General features: G+C 38.6%; 3 protein-coding genes and 1 long non-coding RNA gene across 5 annotated transcripts in view; 3 read left to right on the forward strand and 1 right to left on the reverse strand.

Annotated features, from left to right (window-relative positions):
* The window catches only part of LOC147872313 (uncharacterized), a 160,660-nt gene that overhangs the window by 64,030 nt on the left and 74,589 nt on the right, over positions 1-22,041 (reverse strand). The window lies entirely within an intron of this gene.
* LOC110829405 (uncharacterized) lies at positions 4,384-5,802 on the forward strand. The gene is made up of 2 exons (XM_022063095.2): positions 4,384-4,493; positions 5,483-5,802. Exons 1-2 carry the CDS (start codon positions 4,482-4,484, stop codon positions 5,720-5,722), a joined length of 252 nt encoding a protein of 83 aa, XP_021918787.1. The 5' UTR covers positions 4,384-4,481; the 3' UTR covers positions 5,723-5,802.
* Positions 10,820-12,820, forward strand: LOC147872314 (uncharacterized). The gene is made up of 2 exons (XM_087357271.1): positions 10,820-10,979; positions 12,451-12,820. The coding sequence occupies exons 1-2, from the start codon at positions 10,965-10,967 to the stop codon at positions 12,712-12,714; spliced, it is 279 nt and encodes a 92-aa protein (XP_087213397.1). The 5' UTR covers positions 10,820-10,964; the 3' UTR covers positions 12,715-12,820.
* On the forward strand, positions 16,622-18,874 carry LOC110829426 (uncharacterized). 2 transcript variants are annotated; one of them, XM_087357269.1, is made up of 4 exons: positions 16,622-16,682; positions 17,495-17,711; positions 17,757-17,941; positions 18,709-18,874. In XM_087357269.1, exons 1-4 carry the CDS (start codon positions 16,665-16,667, stop codon positions 18,763-18,765), a joined length of 477 nt encoding a protein of 158 aa, XP_087213395.1. In that variant the 5' UTR covers positions 16,622-16,664; the 3' UTR covers positions 18,766-18,874. The 2 variants fall into 2 exon arrangements, with proteins under 2 accessions (XP_087213395.1, XP_021918816.2); XM_022063124.2 differs by having other exon boundaries at positions 17,495-17,941.

Raw genomic sequence — 22,041 nt, forward strand, 5'->3', positions numbered from 1 at the left:
TCACACCCAACAACGTGGTCTTTAAACACTAGAACAGCTTGGCCTTATTTGTAAGTTTATTATTGAGAAATTAACCAAAAATATAACACGTTTATATGCGCACTTAGCTCAGGTTCGTGGAAGTTTCGGGGTAAAATCGATCGAGAAGAAAAGACTACAATAATTTTAGTGATCAATCTGGAGACAATTATTGACTTTTGAATATAAAATTGAAGATTACTTTATAAGTTACTGTCATCTACATACTTACACAGTTCAAAACCCATAGTCTGAAAAAACTGTGAAGATAACTTTTGTATGTGTGTGAATTGGTCTGTAAAAACTGAAAACGAGGTGGTGAAGAATATATTCGGAGTTAAGACAATGTATCAAGACAATCAGAAAATATCTTGATAAAGTGAAAGATGTCTTCCGGGCTGTAGCACCGTCTGGTAGATGTTTACAACGTTTCAGATGTATTTTCTGCATCCATCATCAGGGCTCAATCTTATACTCACCGCCATGAGAACCTCATTTTCAATATGGAATGAGGTTAGCCCTTTCACACTAACCCAACTGAGTAGATGACCGTTCCCTTTTCGCCAGACGATGGACAAAACCCAAGAAATTATTAATCCGAGTGTAACACACCATCGTTTAAAATTGAGAAATTGTGTGTTTCAATCAAGCTTCGAATTTCCCCACTGTACAGTTTAACTGCTGCTCATTCCATAAGCAGGAACGTACATGAAAAGGCTGTGGCACCGCCAGAGTAATCAACAAACACGAATTTAAATACAAGTACGTTTTTAAAATAGAAGAAAGTAGCTGGCACAGTGCGATGGTCCGTAATGCTCATTGAAGCAATAAGGAACTGATACATAAAACATGTGACACTTCTCACAAAACAAAACCATAGAAAGTTTTGGACTTCAAAAGGTGGTTACGTGGTACAGGAAATGGGCTCTAGGCGTGGCAGTCACTAATGTAACATCCGGGAAGAAATGTCCAACAATATATGAATTATTCTTAATTCTTCGCGTTATGTGAATACGCAATGCCTTAAGCCACCTCTCACTTTACCTTTCCTGAAGGTAAATATTTTAACATCGGTGTTTGCTTTATATAAAACATAAACAAGTTACACAATCATATGCCAGATAATTATTAGCAGTTACTAAGGGAAAAAAAATTCTAGGCATATTGTCACTTAATTTCCTTATTTTTTTTAAAAATCTTCATGGTAAAAATATCAAGACTTCTATAATAATAATTACGAAATTTAGTGATTCATTTCTCTACAGCCTTTCCTCTAGCATAGATTCCTACTATATTACATTTTCCATAAACTCTCATAATCTCAAAGTTTCGCTATCTTTAGGATTCTTGTAATTGGTGACACGGAAACAATATTTCACACAAAATGTCAGGACCCTACATGAACTCTCATTAGTGTTGCTACAACATCACATTCTGACATTATGACATGGCATATTGGCATTAATGACAGTAGCGCACGAAGAGTGGAAAGGTTAGGTTAGCATCCAGTCATTTGATGTTCGTAACAAGTTCTATGAACATTTGTGGGTGGAGGACGAGAAACAGGGTGGGATACGATAACTCGCCTGTCTTTCTTTTTAATATACGTATAAATATAAATGCCAATAAGCGAGCGAATGAATCCACCCACATACACAGTTTTAACGTGACTATGTTATTTTTAATAAAAATCGATTGGGGAAGTATTTGTAAATACGATATATATAGTAGTAAACGAAGTCGGATGAAACTACCAGGACATGTAACAAACATGTGGTAACAGGACACATACGCAGTTTTTACATTTAATCTTCAAATGAGAGAGATACTTAGACGGAAACAGGAAGATAATTTTAAAACATCCCACATAAAGAAATGATTAATACAACTACTTAGCGTCAGTAGAATGCAGACAACACACGAACATCAGATACATTTTAATATTATTAACTTATTCACGCCTGGGTACCTATCCATAGAGGATTTCCCTTCAACGTTTTTTTTTTTTACTAAAATTTGGTATGACAAATCTAACAGTGCGAAATTTAAAAATCATTCCAGCAATATATTTATTTGTCAATAATACAGCGTACCATTTTATCCAGCCATGTCATTTTATGCTCTCCCCTACCCATGTAACATTAAAGGCAAAACACGTAGGAATGTAAACTCCTGAAACGTCGAAAGAACAGACAACGCGTAAGGTTAAAATAAAATAGAATAATATTTTAGAACATAATGTGTGCATACAGTTGAATTTAACGATAAATGTATAAATAAGGAAAAGTGGAAACTCCTGAGGAGATTCACCTGTATTTATTTTGAAGCTTCAAAAATACGATTCTTTTGAATTTCTCTTTTAAAATCTCTTACATTCCGCAAAGTGATTAAACAGTCAGCCAATAAAAACTACTTTAAAAATCTCGTAATCTAAATTATTAAAAACGGTAACTCGTTCGCATAGACAGCGTACAGTAATACCACCGTATCCTTTCATTTTACAGTCACGCTTCTGTTTTGGTGTTCAAATAAGGAGGGAGGGAGTATATGTGTCCCCAGGGCTTACACACCTTGGCTAACTGGTCTACTATACTTTACAACTTCCGGTTACAACAAAAAAAAACTGTATCTCCTCGAAAGTGACCTAAGTATTCAGCAAGGTTATGTGAAATATAACTGGGAAGACGCTAAGACGTCATAAAATAGATACGATTATTAAACAAAACATTTATTCGAATGTTTAGATCGTAAAACACGGTCTGTAAGTCTTCTTACCTTACCGGATCGAAACTCAACCGGTGCACCTAAATGTTATTAAAGGTTTTGCTAAATACTTCTAGGCAAACGCGTTAAAATAGGTCACTATAATTTCATTCTGTAAAGTAAAGTAAAGTTTGTCCCACTATACGCCATGTAGGCGTTTGGGGGGAGTGGAGGTATAGCTCCTCTCTTCCTTGACCTCGGCACTAGATGGGGGTGAGTGGTCAGCATCACGCCCCGGTCGGCTTTACCCCCGGGAATGGACCCCGGTACCCATTGGATAGGAGGCTGGGTGGGCCCCAGAGCCGGTCTGGACGCAGAGGCTAGAGGAAAAATCCTCTGCCCCCGTCGGGGATCGAACCCCGGTCGTCCAGCCCGTAGCTAGTCACTATACTGACTGAGCTATCCCGGATCATTTCATTCTGTACAACTCTTAATTCCTCACCATAAAAATGTTTTATTTTCTCTTATCTGGCACCATGCAACAGAATCTTTATTGTCTAAACTGACTGATAAATTCTCTAATTTTGAAACCGAAAATTCATCACCCTCATCACAAAATCTGTCTACGTAACACTATTCTGATCAAGAACAATATATTTACTTCAGACCCATTTTAATATTATTATCAATTCTACACATGTCTCCCAAGAGGTTACCGTCCATGATGCTTATAAAATGTGTGAATGATTTATTCTTCACTTCACTTGTTTAAACACACAGCCAAATATTCCATGCCATCCATTTGAATTAGTCACCCAAACAAGATTACGTGATGTTCAAATGAGTAATATCATAATTATATAGGTATTTTTTTAATTACTTTGTTACTCTTTCATTCAAAGATTCTCGCCAATATAACAAAGTGGACAGTCTATCGCTGGACCGGGTCTCAGAAATATATCGGAGATGGCTACACCACTATACGGGAAGGTGCGACGGCTCAACGGCGCTTTCAGACCACAGATAAACAGGACACTTCTCAGTATTTAAACCACTGCTCTTCGGGATGTTTAAGTCTTCGTTAATACGAAGTTATGATTATGAAACAATACATTAATAATATCACTTTTAAATTTAAAACGTTTAGGATTACTGCCATAAAGCACAGTGGTACCTATATATAAACTTGTTTAACATCAACCATGTATCTTTCCCTCAGAATTAATTATTGATACGTGGGATTCACAGAGTAAGCAACGATAATTTCCTCAAACAGAATTAACAAATTGGTATTCATATTTTCTTTGAGGTACGCACAGAAATCTTAAATATTTAGAAATCTAGCTTCCGGTTTCAAAGGGTTAAATGTGATTATAAGTTACAGTAAGTAATTTCCATGCATATGTAGTGTGAAAACAATAGTCTGCTTATGAGATAACATAACTGGAATGTGTAACTCAGGATATTGAAATATTACAATGTGTACTTCGAAATAAAGAATTGCTTTTGACGGATAACAGAATATAACAAATGTTTGTCGCTTGGGTCACTGCTACAGGTAATCAATGCGGTATGGGATCATTTCCAACTTGACCGTGGCCACATCATAGTGGCTTCCTCTTACAAATCTGTGCCCCCCTCCTCGTCTATAACTGGAACGTTACTGTACTATATAAGCCCCCTTCAATACCGAGGATACAGTAATAATATCTCAACACAAGACCGCACTGAGGTAGCAAGCGACCACAAACAACACAGCCATGTTCAAGCTTGTAAGTTAGCACCTATAGATTTATATTAATAATATAATAAGACAAAAGAAATAATGTAAGATTTTCTGTAAAACCTTTCATTTAAATCTCAAAATTATTCCAAAGTTACGTCTATTAAATATGTCTCATATGTGGCACTAATAAATGGTTAAAGGTAGATTTTTCTAGAGTTAATCTAGGGACGTGTTTGCAAGTTCTTACTTCTCAGATTGCGCCAATATTTAATTTATAATAATTAAGTTCTTTAGCAGATTACAGTTTGCAAGAAATGTATTAAAATTTTGGTGGTAAAACCATTCACAAAGCGAAGATGAGTTAAGAGTGTAATACTAAAACGGTTCTTACACATAAAGGTACAGAGGGTGTATTATTTGTGTTTGTTTTATGATACTTAGTCAACTGAATATATTCGAATTGGAAAGTAATTTTAAAGATAAATAGAGAATAATATGGACAAGTGGTCGAGGCCTGAATCAAGGCACATTATTTAATAAAATGGGATAGAAACACAATGTTTAAAAATGTCGGTCCCCGGTCGATATTTCGAAATGGGTAGTTCCACATCGTGCACACGTAAAGCTCCAACCACAAGCAACTTACAAGAATATGATCGAAGTGATATTAGACTATGATTTAAATTTGAAACGTTCTAACAGAGAAGTATTAATCGTCTGAATAAAAATAAATTCCAGTGTTGAGTAGGATTTGAGGTTCTCACATCGGCGAGTACGAAGATCGCTGTCTTCTGGGGTGTAGGACCTTGTAGTATGGTAGAAGTTTGCCAACGTTTCAGAGGTCCTTGCTGCCTGCATCAGGGTATCATAACTCCGATTATGGAGGCAGCAAGGACCTCTGAAACGTGACAAACTTCTAAAAGACTTCACGGCGCTACAACCTAAAGACATCATTAAACAATCGTAGGGCTCCGTCATCAATCAGCCACTCAGTCTCCTGTTTCACTTTAATTTGTATTTTCGTTTTGGTTTCAGATTGTTCTTGCTGTCATTCTGACATTGGCTGCTGCAGCCCCTAAACCCGGCTACCTGCATGCCCCGGCAGTTGCTTACGCTGCCCCTGCCATCCACGCAGCCCCCCTGGCCTACGCTGCACCAGTTATTGCTGCACCAGTGGTTAAAGCTTACGCTGCCCCCGTCGTAGCAGCTCCCTTGGTGAAAACGTACGGCCACCCTCTGGCTTACCACGGATTGTATGGTGGCCATTACTTCTAACTCATCCACCACATTCACCACGTCACTCCATTTCAAAATGTTTTGTACAGAAATAAACGCATCTTGCTACGTGTAGTAAATGTCTTTTTATTATTTTTGAAAGAGTTAACTCGTACTTTTATCCAGACCCACCAACAAACAATATGATTCATAGGTCTCTTATTTTGGGGCGTAACATCATATTTCCAAAACCGCTTCAGTCCATAATGCCTGGCATAACTACTCACGTACTGGGGACAAGACCGTGCGTCCTACGTCCGCTAGAAGTAAAAAAGTTAATCAGAGGGGTACCATATAAGGAAGTATTTATTGTTCGTGCTACAAACATAATTTCCTAGTGGCTGTACCTCGCTGTCTCAGGTGGTTTTCGGTTTACGTAGTATATACGTTTATTTGGTGATGTAGACTAAGCGCGCCTTTTCGGTTCGACTACTGTAAGTTAACTACAGTCCGCAGACCAGGAGAAAATCCCTGCTAGGAATTCGTTAAACGCGCATGCGCAAGATTTCGCGGTGAGTGACGACCCATCCTAAAAGTATTCTTTCCACAACCACTGAACGAACAATCTTTAATGTGTTCTAATGGATACAGCTTTAAGATTACCTCACAGTGGCAAAGTTATTTAATCTAGAATATTATGACAACGCCCACAGAACACATTAGAGGTGCACTCACTACACGCTACTCCTAACTGCTTGATGTTTTCAGTCTGTGTGTAGTAGCGTAAAACTATGGCGTGTCACACTTCCCACCAATAGCTGCCCTCTAGTCCAGCTGATAAGTAAAATTCCCTCCGCACCGACCAGAAACGACTTCCCCTTGCAGGGATTTTCTCGTCATCTGTGGACAGTATCTACTCTTCGATTCAAATTAGACGGCGCTGCGCAGTAGCAAGAGCGTCATGCGAATTGGACCAACCGGCTCCAGTCACTCTTCTTACTGCTACCATAACATTTCTTTCGCTGCGTGGTTTGTACAACTCAACTAATATTCTTAGGACAGCAAGTTGTAGGAGGTTACGATGGAATCGACACTTAACACAGATAAGAAACAAATGCTTACAAAATTTTGTCGAAAAATCTCTTGTAAAGCGGCAACATGAGAGAATAAAGAGTCTTAGGAAAGTGGGCTTTGAAGACGGGTGGCTGACAGAACTGACTCAAGATCGTGTCGAGCGGCTGGTTTCAGTACTAGCAGCGCTGAACCTTCGGACTTTGCTACCATAGAGTTAATTTCAAATCAGTCGCCTGATTAATAGGTGGATCATATTAGATTTCACTCTGATGTTAAACAGGCCAGAGTTTTTGAACTGTAGAAGCAGGAGTGGTAGTAGCAGCAGCAGCAGTAGAACTTTTAAGAGTCATTTAGAACAGAACGTATGTACACAATACGTGGTTACAGTTAATAATAACAGTTATTGTATTAAACCTCTCTAACGGGCCCAAACGAGTAGGTATCCTTCACTGAAGACAAGAGAAGATCCAGTTCCCGAAACGAGTGTTCTACAGAATGATGGAATAAGTCCAAAAGGCTGACAATACGAAACGTAATAGACCAAACCACCATCATTATCCGTCATTACCTTACGATCAGAATGTCAGTTTAACTTGAAGACGATCCAGGTTACAATACAGAGTAAAAGGTGTGACCAGATCTTGTACATGAAAACTTTCAGAGGCAGAAATAAAATATCTTAGCCTACCTTGCTTAAGAGCATTTCGCACAAGGTAATAAATATAATTAAGCGGTGTAAGTGGTTTTAACAAGGGCACTTTACGTCGGAATGGACAATTTCCAGAATAGTTAATTTACTTGTTTATTAAGTAGCTAAAAATAAATTATATCCATGAACAAGAGACCTTGAAAACCAAACAGTACGCACAACCTTTTACGTAACCAAAAGTTTCATTACCGTGTTGACAAAAGCCCACCAATGGTACTTATCCCATGTCAGATGAATCCTATCCACACACTCCAATCCTACTTGCCAAAGATTCATTTTAATATTAACCTCACATCTACGTCTAGGTTCTTCCGAGTGGCTTTTCCCCTTCAACTAAAAGTTCGTACGTATTTTCTCTAGGGCAATATTTTGAAAAGGTGGTCCTGTTGTTGTTATGAAACCACCCAAATACAATGAAGTATGATGAACTAAACCAACCACAATAATCTGTTACCATGACTACAATCAGGAAACACTTAAAATATAATGTAATGTTTTAGCAACCAGCTCATATTCTTGGCTGGCCCAGGACAGGGACCGGTGGAGGGCTTTGGTTAGTTCGGTGATGAACCATCGGGTTCCTTAAGACATCTAGTTAGTTAGTTAGATCTTGTATTCTTGTGGGGATTAAATTTTGATGGTATTGTAGTAAAACGACAAAAATACAAAATTTAAAACATGTACTTCAGTTTGATAAAGGTAATGATACAGTTTTCGATGTGTCCCAAGTACCAGAGGGCGAAAATAAATTCAGTGCCGATGCAAACAAACAAAAAATATTTCTAAGATAATTTCCTAATTAACTACAAACTCAAACAGATTTCCACCTGGACATTGTGATTAGGAAAAAACTTACCTTTTTAACTTTTAAAGTTTCCTTTTTAACCACAATCTCTGTTAAATTACTAGATCTTTCTATTTTCCATTAAGGCTATAATGTGAGCTTTCGACAGAGCCACGAGCTACTGACATCTTATATTATTATTTAGTGTTCTGTCTGACGACAGGTCCATATGAACAGGATCCTTCCATCCTTTTCTCGGACTGGGACCTGTTCATATACGTTCTTGGCAGATGATCCAGAAGTGGTTTGCCATTGCCTTCTTCTGTGTGTGAATGGAGTAATTGTTGGGATGCCACGGAGAAACCGGGGAAGCCCCCGGAGGAAAACTCCGTGCTTCCTAGACCACGGCCTTGCCCAACACAAGTTAAAAATTCGGGCACCGCCGGGAATCGAACCCGAGACCATAGGATTACAAGGCCAGCGTTCTAACCGCTTTCGTATCTACCACGGCATGAAATCACGCCCTTGTTTTTCCACCCACTAGTTAAGGAGACAGAGGATAAATGACTTCCAGCCGTGAATTTTCTAATCCTATTAATTTTTGCACGTGATATATTATTTTAATTTCGTGGCCATTTGGTCCAAATTTAGAGTTTTGAAAATCAGTGCAATTTAGCTCTCACACATAATGTCTTAAAAATTAAAGCTAAATGTCTTTTTCTTGAATAAAAATTTCAAGTTACAGTAATAGAAAAAACGTTTATTCAAATAAAAACCAGCATAAAAGTTGTAGCTGTATTACCTAATACGGACAGAGACCGTCAAACAAGACATGTTTACTGGAGTGTTTCCAGATTTTATAAATTCAAATTAGATTCTATAGCGATGCCATGATTTGAAAGCGTTCCTCTTCCGTCTCCTCACATAATCCTTAAGTAATTGTACTTGAATCTGACAGAATTTCAGTTGGAGATACTTGTATAATTAACTAAAATATTCCCATCTTGACCTTCCCCAGAGGTAAACTATCTCGCTGAATACAAGAATTCCAGGCGATCGTCATTTAAACAGATATTTTTCTGAAGCCTAATATAGGCAGTAAAGATTGTATTGTCGTATTCGTCCATCTCCCTTTAATTATCGCTACTCGATATCCTGACAGGTGAATCTAATCCACACAATCACTCATAGCTTATTTCTAAAAGATTCATTCTTGGCCCACATAAACCTCTTTTACTGAATGTAATGTTGGTTCATACACGCAACAGAACAATAACGTGTTACGGTAAACAGTTAAATCAAAAACTAATCCACCGACTTGTAACACATAAATTTAATTTAACTTTATTAACTTCCATCAAATGGTATAACCATTTCAACTTTTAATGTTGTATTATCATATCTGCACCAACAGTCAATAGCAACCTGTACGTAACCAACTGGAGATGATCCTGATTGAGTCGAAACATGTTGGTATAATCAACAATTTAATAAAAAACAAAATAGTTGCGTGGACAGACATATTGTATTATGATTTAATTAGGTCTAATATTTTGTTCGAAGGTAATTTAACGACACTATATCATCACAGATGATACGGGATAGCTCAATCATTTAACTTCCACGATTGAAGTTTAATAACCGAATTTTCAGTCCTGGAAGAACAACAAATTTGTGAAAAACAACCATACATTATGTTCAAAGTGTACCAGGGTTAAAACGGCCGGAACACGATCTTCTTTGAACAGTTGGCACTTATTTAACCGATTACAAAGCAGTTCAGAATCTTTCATCGTGCTGTAAAGGATTTTTAACCTAAATATTAATAAATACAAAATAAACATTTTACCCGTTACTTTGCTTGAGTGTGAAACTCGCTCTTTGACCACAAAGGAAGGCTACAAATTGAGCGATGGTGTTTCAGAATAGAGGATAAGGGAAAATAACAGTGAGAGCTTCATAATCGTCATTCCACCACTTCCGTCAGTCATCAAATTGAGGACGAGGAGATGGGTTAGGCATGCAGCACGCATAGTAGTGAAATGAGAATGGAGTACACATTTTTAATCACAAATTCTGAAGTTGTGAGAACATTTGAGAGATCTAGGCATAGATGAGAGGTTTACCGTGATACATTTTAAAGAACTGGCAAATTATTGCGAACACAGTAATCGGGTTCCATAAATGACGGAAATATCTTAACCTATTCAAAGTGGTCTCTTCACACACAGAGTTTTAAAAATATGAATCAATAACAAAATTAGCTACAAATTACAGAGCAAAGAATCCTGGAACTGTACTCTATTTTAATCCCATTACATATAGAAGACTTGACGTAAAAATCCATTATTTAAATAAAAATAGCTTCCTTGTAACACTCTTCGCATTCAGACATATTGATGTGTTGTTAAAATTCAGATATAGGAATCTGGAAATAGCTCTCAGCATTGTAATCAGATTCACCCCTTACGTAACAATGTCCTACGCGTAACATGGAGATGACGCAACAGAAGGGTATTCGAGGCTTTCTCTGTCACAGAATATGACGCCAGTGTGACTCCATTGTCAATTCGACTCACGCGGATGTTACTATGGTAAACTGACGTAACATTGGCTAGCTGGACACTTGATGTAACAAAGGAGTATCTGGAGACGATATATAAACATCACCACTGAAACAGCAAGGCATCATATTCAAATTGTTTCTCTTCAAGAGGACCATCCACACAGAGACCATGTTTTTCAGACTGGTAAGTTTATATTACCCAAGGGGGATCAACTCCGATTCTCAAATAATTGTTTCTGAAAAAATTAAGACAACATATCTAGGTACACTCTTTGCCAATAACAGCTGGTATAAATTTATCCTAAAATTACTTAAGGACGTATATTGCTGTCTTCTGGGTTGTTGCGCAAAGGACCTCTGAAACGTCTATAAACTTCTACCAGACGACACGGCGCAACAACCCAGAACGTCTTCAGACTCACCGCTCCAAAAACCTCAAATCCTACTTAAGGACGTACTTTCAACTGCCAAGCAACGTCATGAGGTGAGTATATAATAAATGGCCTATAGGCAAGGATGTAGGAGCTGATCATAGCACTCATCTCGGCTTCAGGAGCAACACGCAACACGCAGCTCAACCAACTTCATGGAGGACAGCCCTTCTCAAGAAGCTAATAGTCGCTGAGTTCGTCAAGAAATCCCTCGTCTTTCGTAGAGCCGAAATATTCATTACCGTATTCAAAATCCCACCAATACACCCTGTACTGAGCTAGTTGAATCCAATCCACAGAGTCACAGATAATTCATATAATGTTAGTATTGGCTTCTAACCCAATATAACACAGTTCTAACAGGAATATCAACACGGTAAATCTCTCAGCGTGATAGAATACTATCGGACAAGCAAATACGTTTACCGACTGCGGATAATGGTGCTGCGGTCTGTTTACATCCGCTCGGGGTGTCTACCAGTGGTCATCGACGTGTACAATGTGACGTATAAAACATCAGATGATTAAATAATAACGCTTACATGACTAATGTACAATATTATTTATACCTTGACATCGTCACCGTCGGTATACGTTACTATTAACAAAGAGTGTGAATAACGGAAGCGCCAGACATATTTTATAATACTGATATAACTTAATTATTTACCACGTTCAATTCTGTACACAGAATACTGGGCTTTTGCGGTCCACAGCTCTAATATAATGCCTAGTTGTACCATTTTTCTACTATACAATATTTATTATTTTACTATAATTATAATCCCACTTTCCTATTTCAAATTAGATATAATTTTATACAGGTATGTTTCTATATTTCTTAATTCTACAGCGTTAGTACAATTTAGCATCCCCTTGAAGCTGCCTAGTCACTAACGATAAGCCATGTCCTACTCACAAACTGACCCCTCCGTTTAATCGTTTCTGAAAGTTATAATCGTATCTGAATATTTTTCTTCTCCTTACGCAGATGGCATCACCCTTTTTTTAAATCCTCTCGTCACTCACAGTTTCCAAATACCAGTCTTTATCCATGCTAACCCACTTCTATAATTTCTTATACAGCAAACTGTGTATTCTTCCCTGGTACACTCCAATTTCATGTGATATTAAAATATTAATGACCATCCTCTTACATTTGCACACAGATTAATGTTCTATCATTTCGCAGGGCTGATAACAATATCTTAATCTTATGCACAGTGCTTCCTGCTCGTCGCCTTGGCGGCTAGTTCAGTGACAGCTGCGCCTGGAATTCTAGCAGCCGCCCCCGTGGCTGCATACGCCGCAGCTCCGGTGGCCTATGCCCCTGCACCAGCCGTGGTAACCGCCCATAGTTCGCAGGTGGTCGCCCAGCGATTCAACGCATTGGCAGCACCGGTGGTTGCAGCTGCATACTCTGCCCCTGTTTACGCCGCTGCCCCTGCTTATGCTGCATACGCGCATGCACCAGTTCTTCTAAAATGAAATGTATAAATGCCTCAAGCTGAATATGGTACAATTCTGTCTTTTAAGTCAACCAACGACATTTTGTGTGATAAATGATAAATAAAGACTTGCTTTACATTCGAAATAATAGTTTTATTTTTGTTATTAAGTTTCTTAGCCCTCAAAAACAAACTGAACGTTTACTGTGAAGGTTAACGAGTGGAAGACAGCCGACAAAGGGTGGTCCTCCGACTTAAATGTTGGGCGTAGTCACAGAGAAAAAACTGACACGTGTAAGATTGTCCTATTGGACTTTTTCCATCGTTTAAATTATTAAATTATAAGTTTTCGAAAGCTGAATTGCGTTTTCATCATCAGGTAAAGAGAAGGAAGAAGGCAAAACTGGGTCTGGTCTGAGACCACCTCAGTAAGGAGGTCTAAGAGATAGGCTTTCTACCCTCTTTTCCATTTTGCCTGATGACGAAAGCAAATTCCAGCTTCCGACCTCGTGATTTTATAATTCAGACAATGGATGATTTCATACGAACAGTTTTCCACAAAACGCAGCATCATCAGAAGCTTTCGAAGTTCGAAATAACAGCAAATAGCTAACTGTTAAACAGCCCTGGGAGTTAGAGACAAAATTCTTTAAAACGACCAACGCAACAGAAAATTTATATGAAATATACCAGAACATGCAATGTCTACAGGACAGATTCACTGAAAAGTATAGCCCCTAATATAAAATACAAGTACTCCTCAATTAATGTGACAGTTGTGTTCCAAAGAAAACTGGCAGAGGGTGAAATCGCATAAAAAATAAAAGTCCCTCTTTCCTTGAATTACTCATCAGCCACCTACATTATCACTGTACTCCGCTCCTTCCCATCGCGTTCAATCGATCAGCATAGAGTGAGTGCTATTAATTTAAATCTGTCTAAATTAGTTGAACACATCCAAATGAAATCGCATTTTTCGATCATGCATAAAAAAGAGTTCTTATAGTTGCAAAGAAATAGGATTCGAGTAAGTGGACTGGGTTCATACGAAGACGGCTGTCTTCTGGGTTGTAAGGTCGTGCAGACCAATAGATGTTTACCAACGTTTCATGGGTCCTCGCCGCCTCCATCATCAGGCTCTGAAAAGTCGGTAAATATCTACCAGACCTCACGGCGCAACAACCCAGAAGACTAACCCTCATATTGTACATGTTATAAGTTTAATGAAAGTTTCGTACATAAATACAGAGAAATTCCATAGCTCAGGTTAGCCGCCGTCCTCTCACGGCGTAGGCCCCGATTTGGTCCCATGGCAGTCAATGTAGAATTAGTAGTGGGAATAGTTTTTCAGTTATCCCATGTAAAACCCATTCAACCACAGCACCTTATACGCTCATATATCATCTGGGGGAAAGACAATGTAAACGTTAATGGCCTATTTCCACATAGAAACAGCCTCACACAAACAAATAATTTAAAAATCCCGTCGCTTCCATATCACGATTTTGCGCGTTCTCCATGCTATTAGCATTACATGGCTTTCCAATTGCATAACACATCTTACCTAATTTAATCAAAATTCTAGTAGAAACGTGCGGACAGACGGATATACAGGACAGGCACTGTTACGTTCATTTTATACGCATCGTGAAACGAACTCATAATTATTTTTAACCGTCGTTGTTACTTTGTGACAGGCTGGAGAGTCATGACCACGTTCAAGTGTACATTCACGTATATTAAAGTAGCAGGAATCGTTGTAAACAAAACACTAACGTTATAAGCTTTCACTTCCGGTCAGTCGTCGTTCACTATAAGCACCCAACAAACATGGCACCCTGCGCCAATAACTCTCACTTTCCTCCACGTGCGTCTCGCGTAGTTTTACAACACGCATTTAAATGGCGAGCTAGTGAGAGTGACATTGGCGATTCTGTTACTAAACAGACATTTCTTTATATAAGCAGATTAACAATACAAAAAGATTAAATTAGGCGCTCTATTGTTTTATAATGGCGAGAGGAACATAATAAAGGAAAATTAATTCTGTACAACATCTCTTCTCACCCTGGTATTCTCAAACTTCAGTTACCTCTATATTATTTGTATTTTTACTCAGTTGGGAAAACTGCTATTTTACATTTAACTATTATCTCTCACTTTCGATTTCTTTTGGAGACACTTGTGTAATTAGGAACAACCTTTAATGTTACCTTCGCATTTAATACCTCATAAAGGCATTAATTGGTTAAAAACAATCATGTTTAGAGAATACAGTGATAATTACATTTGTACACTATTTTGTTGTATAAAGTGACGCCGACAGATTAACAATTGTCGGCAAAATCACTGCTGTTTCACCGGCCTATCCACGTCGTACAAACCTCAAACCTCACGAACTAAATATAAGCCTAAGAAAATAACTACACGATCTACTAAATTACAAACCAGCTACTTAATCTAAACGTAAATGCATATTCAAACTAAATTAAACTCTTTGAACGTGGAAGTAGAAGGTTAAAAGATTCCTTAAACGTGAAATAGATTACAAATCCCGGACATGTTGAGAGTAAGCCCATGTCCTGATGGAGACATTCCTTTTAGCACCGTGCGCTCCATCTACGCTCGTGCCAATGATGAAATTTTAAATCACTATCACGCACACGAGAGATTTCACTGTCACTTATGTGCAATGCCAACAAAGACTATGTAATGAAAGTGGCATAAGAAACGACTTGGAGGATTAAAGCATTCAATCATCTCTGCAAATAAATTGTATGCTCCTCGGACAATAAAGGAACTTCAAAAACCAGTACAACCTTCGATGGTTATTTAGACGCATTTTGTGATAGATACCGATCCAGAAAATCAAGGAAGAATGCTGAGAAAAATATCAATATCTAAAAGATAGCATACAGTACGTATGTGAGGAACTTTTTAATTTGAACTTCTCACCAAATAGTAAGAAGGTAATAAAACGAAGTAGGAATGGGACAGATGAGAAACGAGTAGCGAACTATGTCGGAAAATGTGAAGAGACAACCTGAAAGATCGAGGCGTAGAGATGAGGATAATATTAAACTGGGGCTTAAATAAATACGATAAGTTGGTGTGGTCAAGACTCACGTGGCTCAGAACAGAGCCGAGATATTGTGAACACGGTAATGGATCTTCGAGTTCCATCGAAGGCGGGAGCATCAAGAAGGATTCTGTTCTGTTGATTTCTTCCATCAACTGAAGTCGATATGCCAGCCCTTTCCGTTAGAGAACACGAAATAGACAAGTGATTATGATTTACCAACTGGGAAATGTGTAGAAAGAAAAAGATCGATGTACATGTTTAAGACACTGGTTCAGTATTTTCTTTTAGACAAAGAGAGAAACCACAAACACGTCAGTTATGACAACTGGTGTCCTGGACGAGATTCGAAGCTGGAACTCTCCATCACGAGGTGTAACAGGGTAGTAGCTTACCGTTGCTTTTTTGGAAACATAAAATTTTCACATTACTCGCGTAAGCCTACTACTGTATCCACGGCTTCACATCCTATTTATCTACTACTTATTTTAATATTGTTATCTCGTCTACGTCAAGGTATCATTCGTAACTTGAGGTTAAATCCGCGACTTTTGTCATCTCTAATTTGTAATTATTGCCACATTCATTATATGTCGTTATATTATCTCATTTTAGCATGTAATATAGTTAAAATAACCTCTAATATTTCACATAGAATCATAGAAATCCAGTATCTACATACTTATTGCATTATCTACAGACGACATGAACCCATACTACACGCAACATTATGACCAGTGATGCAATATTATAATGCTGGAAGAAATTTCTCCCCTCCCTGGAGTTCTCTTTGGGCACATCCCAAAGAACACCCCTACATTTTTCACGAGTATATAACACTCTCTCGTATCTGTAAGCGGCACACACACTTTCTGATCCCACACACAGAGAGCCAACACGTCAAAATAACCATGTACTGCTTCAGCATGGTGAGTTTACCAATGACATTTCAAAGAACAAATATATTGATACTGCAATTGTTTTTGTTGATAAATAGTTATTAGGAAAGCCCTTAAATTTCTTATAATCAAAATACCTTTAGAAAATTATTTGAAATATTTACAAATAAAAAAATAAACACGGGACACTATTTCAACTTCTACCCGGTAACGTTTCACAGAAGGTACTTTTTAAAATCAAATTCAAACTGTTCGCACTATATATAAACTACTTATCTTTTTTAACTCACCTTTTGCATAGGCTTATTTTTATAATAATTTACTTGCAGCAAATAGGAATAATAACAATTTTATTAGTATTTTATGTGTTCCTAACATTAATTGTAACTATAAGAATTGACAACATTTCAAAAGGGTCTCTCGTGAAGTGATATTGATTTATAAGTTAATTACAGACGCTGTTTCAGCTTCGGATATTATATTCCGTCCGGTGAGATCGAAGGAATAAAATTAATTGTGAGCTGATAACAATTTGTAGTGAAACTACTGAAGTACATTTAAAGGTAGTAATTTGACATTCCGCTGGAGAGACTGGTTACAATCTCACATTAACGCCGTTCACCAGGCCGAGGTTCTAAGTGGATGTCTCATGAATACAAATCTAGGGCATTGCTGCTGTAGCAGTAAGATAAATTCATAAACTTAATAATAAAAGTATTTTATCTTTCCGTGTCTAAAATAAAAATAACATTAATAACATACAGAATTATGTACATTTCCATCAATTACGAACGTGTCACCTATTCAGTTTCATAGAATGATAACATATGTCTTTGTTCCAGATCTCAGTCCTGGTCGTAGTGCTTGCGTTGAACGCCCAGAGCACTCAGAGCGCACCGGGCGTCGCTGCACCCGTAGCATACGCAGCTTCCCCAGCTGCTTTAGCAGCGTATGCACGTGCAGTGCCATATAATATACCGCCTTTCGCAGCTGCTGTGAACGTACAGACCAGAGCCCTGGCTGCGCCACTGCTTGCCCCTACGGCTTATGCAGCTGCACCTGCAGCCTACGCAGCTTACGCGCCTGCGGCTTACGCAGCTGCACCTGCAGCCTACGCAGCTTACGCGCCTGCACCTGCAGCATACGCACCTGCGCCTGCAGCTTACGCGCCTGCGGCTTACGCAGCTGCGCCTGCAGCTTACGCGCCTGCGGCTTACGCAGCAGCACCTGCAGCTTACGCGCCTGCAGCTTACGCAGCTGCACCTGGAGGAATCGCACCTGCGTACTCTGTAAGTATAAGCTACAGTTCTTTTCAATGTCACGAAAAAATAGGATAGTGGAATTTTTGAAAAAATTTCACGAAATATATTAAACAAGACCAGACTTTTCGTCCATGCGCCATGCAGAACAAAATGTTTCTACAGATATATGGAATTAGTTGACAGGGAAAGAAATAGTAAAACTGTGATAATTTCGAAGTATCTTCATTATATATACTCAACCAATAAAAATCGGGTGAGCTAATTAAGGAAGATGATATGGGCAGGAAACATAGTTTTCGTGGTGTTCATTACAAAAATTTGATCGGAAAACCTAATAAGATGACAATTACCAGATTAAAGAATTTCATTTCAATGGATTCGGCCTACAAACATATTAACATTTGTTGTCAAGGTATAAACAGAATACACACGGTTAAGCTAATGTATAAGAGAGTGTTCTGGTTACTGTTAAGGTAAATATTATGGCAAAATTGTCCGTGTTTAAGTAAGAATGATGAACCGTGGTGCGAAAATGAAATTCCGCCTGAAGTCAAAAGCGATACTTACTTTTCTACCTCCATCATCAGGGCAATGACATCGCCATGATGATAGAGGCAACAAGCACTTCTCAAAAGCCGGAACACGGCTCAACATCCCAGAAGACATAATTTTAATTTAGAAGCTTTTATACTGTCCACACGCCGCTAAGACAGAAAATAATACAGAGATCTCTGCTCATACAGGAAATGTGACTTTTGCAACATGTGACAACAAAACATTGTTTGTTTGAACAGGTTCATCCCCCTTCAGCTCTGGCGGCTAGAGTAGCTGCAATTCCAGCCATCGTGTAAAAGCTGACCCCCACCAGGACTGCTCACCCCCTCGAAACAACCACCAGACGTTGGCACGAATTAAGTGTTTTTCATACACGGAAATAAAACATTATTACTGTTGTTACAAGGTTCAATGATCTCATTGTGGCAACCTACGTCCGTCCTGTTTCCTTTCCATATGACTGACTCATAATGAGCACGAAACAAAGCCCTTATATAATCCTTCCATCTACACCTAGGTTTTCCGAGTGGCCTCTTTCCTTTAAACATCTCAGTCAAGTTTCTGTAAGCATTTATCATCTCCTCCGTACGAGCTACATGCTCCGTCCATCTTATTTTCTTTGATTTCGTTATCCTAATAAGATTTGTTGCCGATCACAGTAGCTGCGCAATCTAGCGCATGGGTCTTGGTCCCTTGGATACAGATACTGTGAGTTCGAATCTCACCTGAAACACAGAAGTTTGTGCTCGTCATTCTGTGTTGTGCTTTTCTGTCATACGAGACCTGCCTAAACTCAAAGAAATTATTTCGAAAACTACAATAATGTCCTCCAAGACCTGTAGGGTCACTAGGAAATAGAAAGATGAAGAAGATTTAGTGAAGGTATAAATTCTGGAGTTTCTCACTATGGATTTTTCTCCATCCTCCTGTATCACGGCATTCCTCTTAGGTCCAAATATTCCCCTCAGCATCGTGTTATTAAACACAATGTGTGGTCGTTCCTTAATGTGAGAGAACAAATTGCACACCCATACAAAACAACAGGTAAAATTATATTATTTTTTTGATTGCTGACAGGAAGGCAAAATATTCTGAACTGCATGGTAACAAGCTTTTCCTGAACGTAGTCTGCTCCTGAAACACTTTGCATCTTATAAGCTAATCCCAGTAAGAAGAGCTAGTATCCTTCCCAGTCGAGGTTCGAACATGATACCTTCTAAACACAAAGTACAAGCGTCGTCAATTAGCTATTCCGAGGGGCTACAGGGGATTTTGAAACAAGACTTCATCCCGTGGTATCACATAAAACTGTACAAAAAATTTCACTGGCTGGGTAAATTTTAAATCCGATCGGAACTCAGACGCGAAGAGAAATATTTCTACTCCTGCAAGGAATCAAACTGTGGTCGACTGTTATGCAGACCGTACTTACTTAACTAGCAATGGCTTCACATAGGTCATTAAGTAAATGCACTCGCAGACTTTTATTTAGCCAATGTACTTATGAAATTGCTTCCTGGTAACAGTCGTCAAACGAATGACGGAAACAGCCAATGTAGATGAGACTGTTGGCTCATGCTGTTTAAGAATCCGTTCAGGTCCAACATCTCGCAGCACTAAACATCATTTTATGCAATTACCAGTAGTAAACAAACAGCAATGTACAGATTTCAGCGTGTTTAATTTTCCTATATTATTAGCTCGCTTAGACACACTGACACAACAACACAGCGAAGTTCGAAAATGATCATAAATTAGATTGAATAAGCATTCGGAAAGAGAAGATCTCGATCAATTTGAAGGTCCTACTACAACATTCGTTTGAAGTAACTGGGTAAAACCACAAAATACTAATTAAGATACTCGAGTGTCATGGGGAGGTTTAGGGCAGTTTATTATTGCACAAGAGTGTACCTGCTTCTGACAGTTTTTTAAAGCACGGTGTGATTATTGTATGGTTTCGTTTTAAATGGTACATCCTGTAGTCACAAATAATTTTAAATAATTAATTTATTTATCTGGAATTTGACTTATCTCAAAAAGAATAGTTTGATATTTCGGAACAAACGGGGAATATAAGATATTACAATTTAAATTGTGTGATATACAGAAAAATAACTAGGCTTCAGAAAATGAGAATAAAATAAAATAAATAAACAACCATAAATAAAGAAATAATCTTATACATCACAAAAGTGATTCTGGTAATTCAACTGAGTTCTGACTAACGCAGCTACGTGACAATATATTGTGGTTAGACTTTATAAAGAACAGTACCGCACCGAACAGCCAAGTGTTCAATATTCCACGAGGGTCGCTGTGTATTAGTTTACATGAAATACGGTCGAAATTAGAGCACATCGGATAAACTCTGGGGGTGGGAAGGTCGGTCACTGAACCCGAGTCACTGCACATGCGCAGTCATAGGAAAAGTTGACGAGGAAAAGCGCCAAAGTACAAATGGGTCACAGATCACAACTGCACAAGATTCTTGACGTCACAACAGAAAAGATTGGGTACCAAGACGGAAACGCTGGCAGGTTGGTGGGATTTTGGTGTCGCCTTACGGAAAACCTGAAGGAAAGAGACCACGTGGAAGACTCAGGCGAAGACGACGTGTGCCTTTCCCTGTGGGATTGTATTTACGGGTTTCCTATGCTCCGTGTTCAAAGTAATTATTTCCTCACACAGCATTAACCAGCTGTTCTTTGTTATGGTTAAGTGTTGGTGTTTTCTTTGAGGTACGGACTTAACTTTAACGAACACGGTGATGAACCTTTGGATTCCCGTCTATTCACGGGTAATGTCCTGACTAGCTGGATGACTATCAGCGTCTAAGTAAAGTTTCTGCACCGTATGGTTGGTTAGCTAACTGCCTACTCAAAAGTTTGACGTCGAATTGGTAAATACTTGTGAATAATGAAATTCAGATGCAACGTAGCTATTTGTCTCGAACAAAATAAAATCCATGAAAAAGCTATTTGAGTAGCGAGTTTCAGATTAAAACCTGCAACTTCAGAAATTCAAAGCAGGAATACCTACTATTTATTTGTGACTGAGATTTCAGGTTCTGGTTTGTTCTGCCGTGTAGTCTCACTGAAATTTACCGACGTTTCGGACGTGTATACTCATTGCAGTTCAAGAAATTCCTTGCTGTATTTACTAGGACTCACTACTGGACCCTGACACCAATACTGTCCACAGACCAGGAGAAAATCCCCGCGGGGGAAGTCGTTTCTGGTCGGTGCTGGGGAAATTTTACTTATCAGCTGGACTAGAGGGCTGCTATTGGTGGGAAGTGTGACACGCCATAGTTTTACGCTACTACACACAGACTGAAAACATCAAGCAGTTGAGATTAGCGTGTAGTGAGTGCACCTCTAATGTGTCCTGCGGGTGTTGCGATAATATTTTAGATTAAATCTCTGTGCCACTGTGAGGTAATCTTAAAGCTGTACTCATTAAAACACATGAAAGATTGTTCGTTCAGTGGTTGTGGAACGAATGCTTTTAGGATGGGTCGTCACTCACCGCGAAATCTTGCTCATGCGCGTTTAACGAATTCCTAGCAG

The sequence above is a fragment of the Zootermopsis nevadensis genome, unplaced genomic scaffold (assembly GCF_977971745.1).
Source record: "Zootermopsis nevadensis isolate Lab colony 2312 unplaced genomic scaffold, Znev_1.0 Znev_ptg000028l, whole genome shotgun sequence".
In the NCBI taxonomy this organism is placed as follows: domain Eukaryota; kingdom Metazoa; phylum Arthropoda; class Insecta; order Blattodea; family Termopsidae; genus Zootermopsis; species Zootermopsis nevadensis.

Excerpts from the sequence above, each read along its gene's own strand:
- LOC110829426 (XM_022063124.2), top strand. Across the intron at positions 17,942-18,708 it reads GAATCGCACCTGCGTACTCT|GTTCATCCCCCTTCAGCTCT; the intron begins GTAAGTATAAGC and ends TTGTTTGAACAG.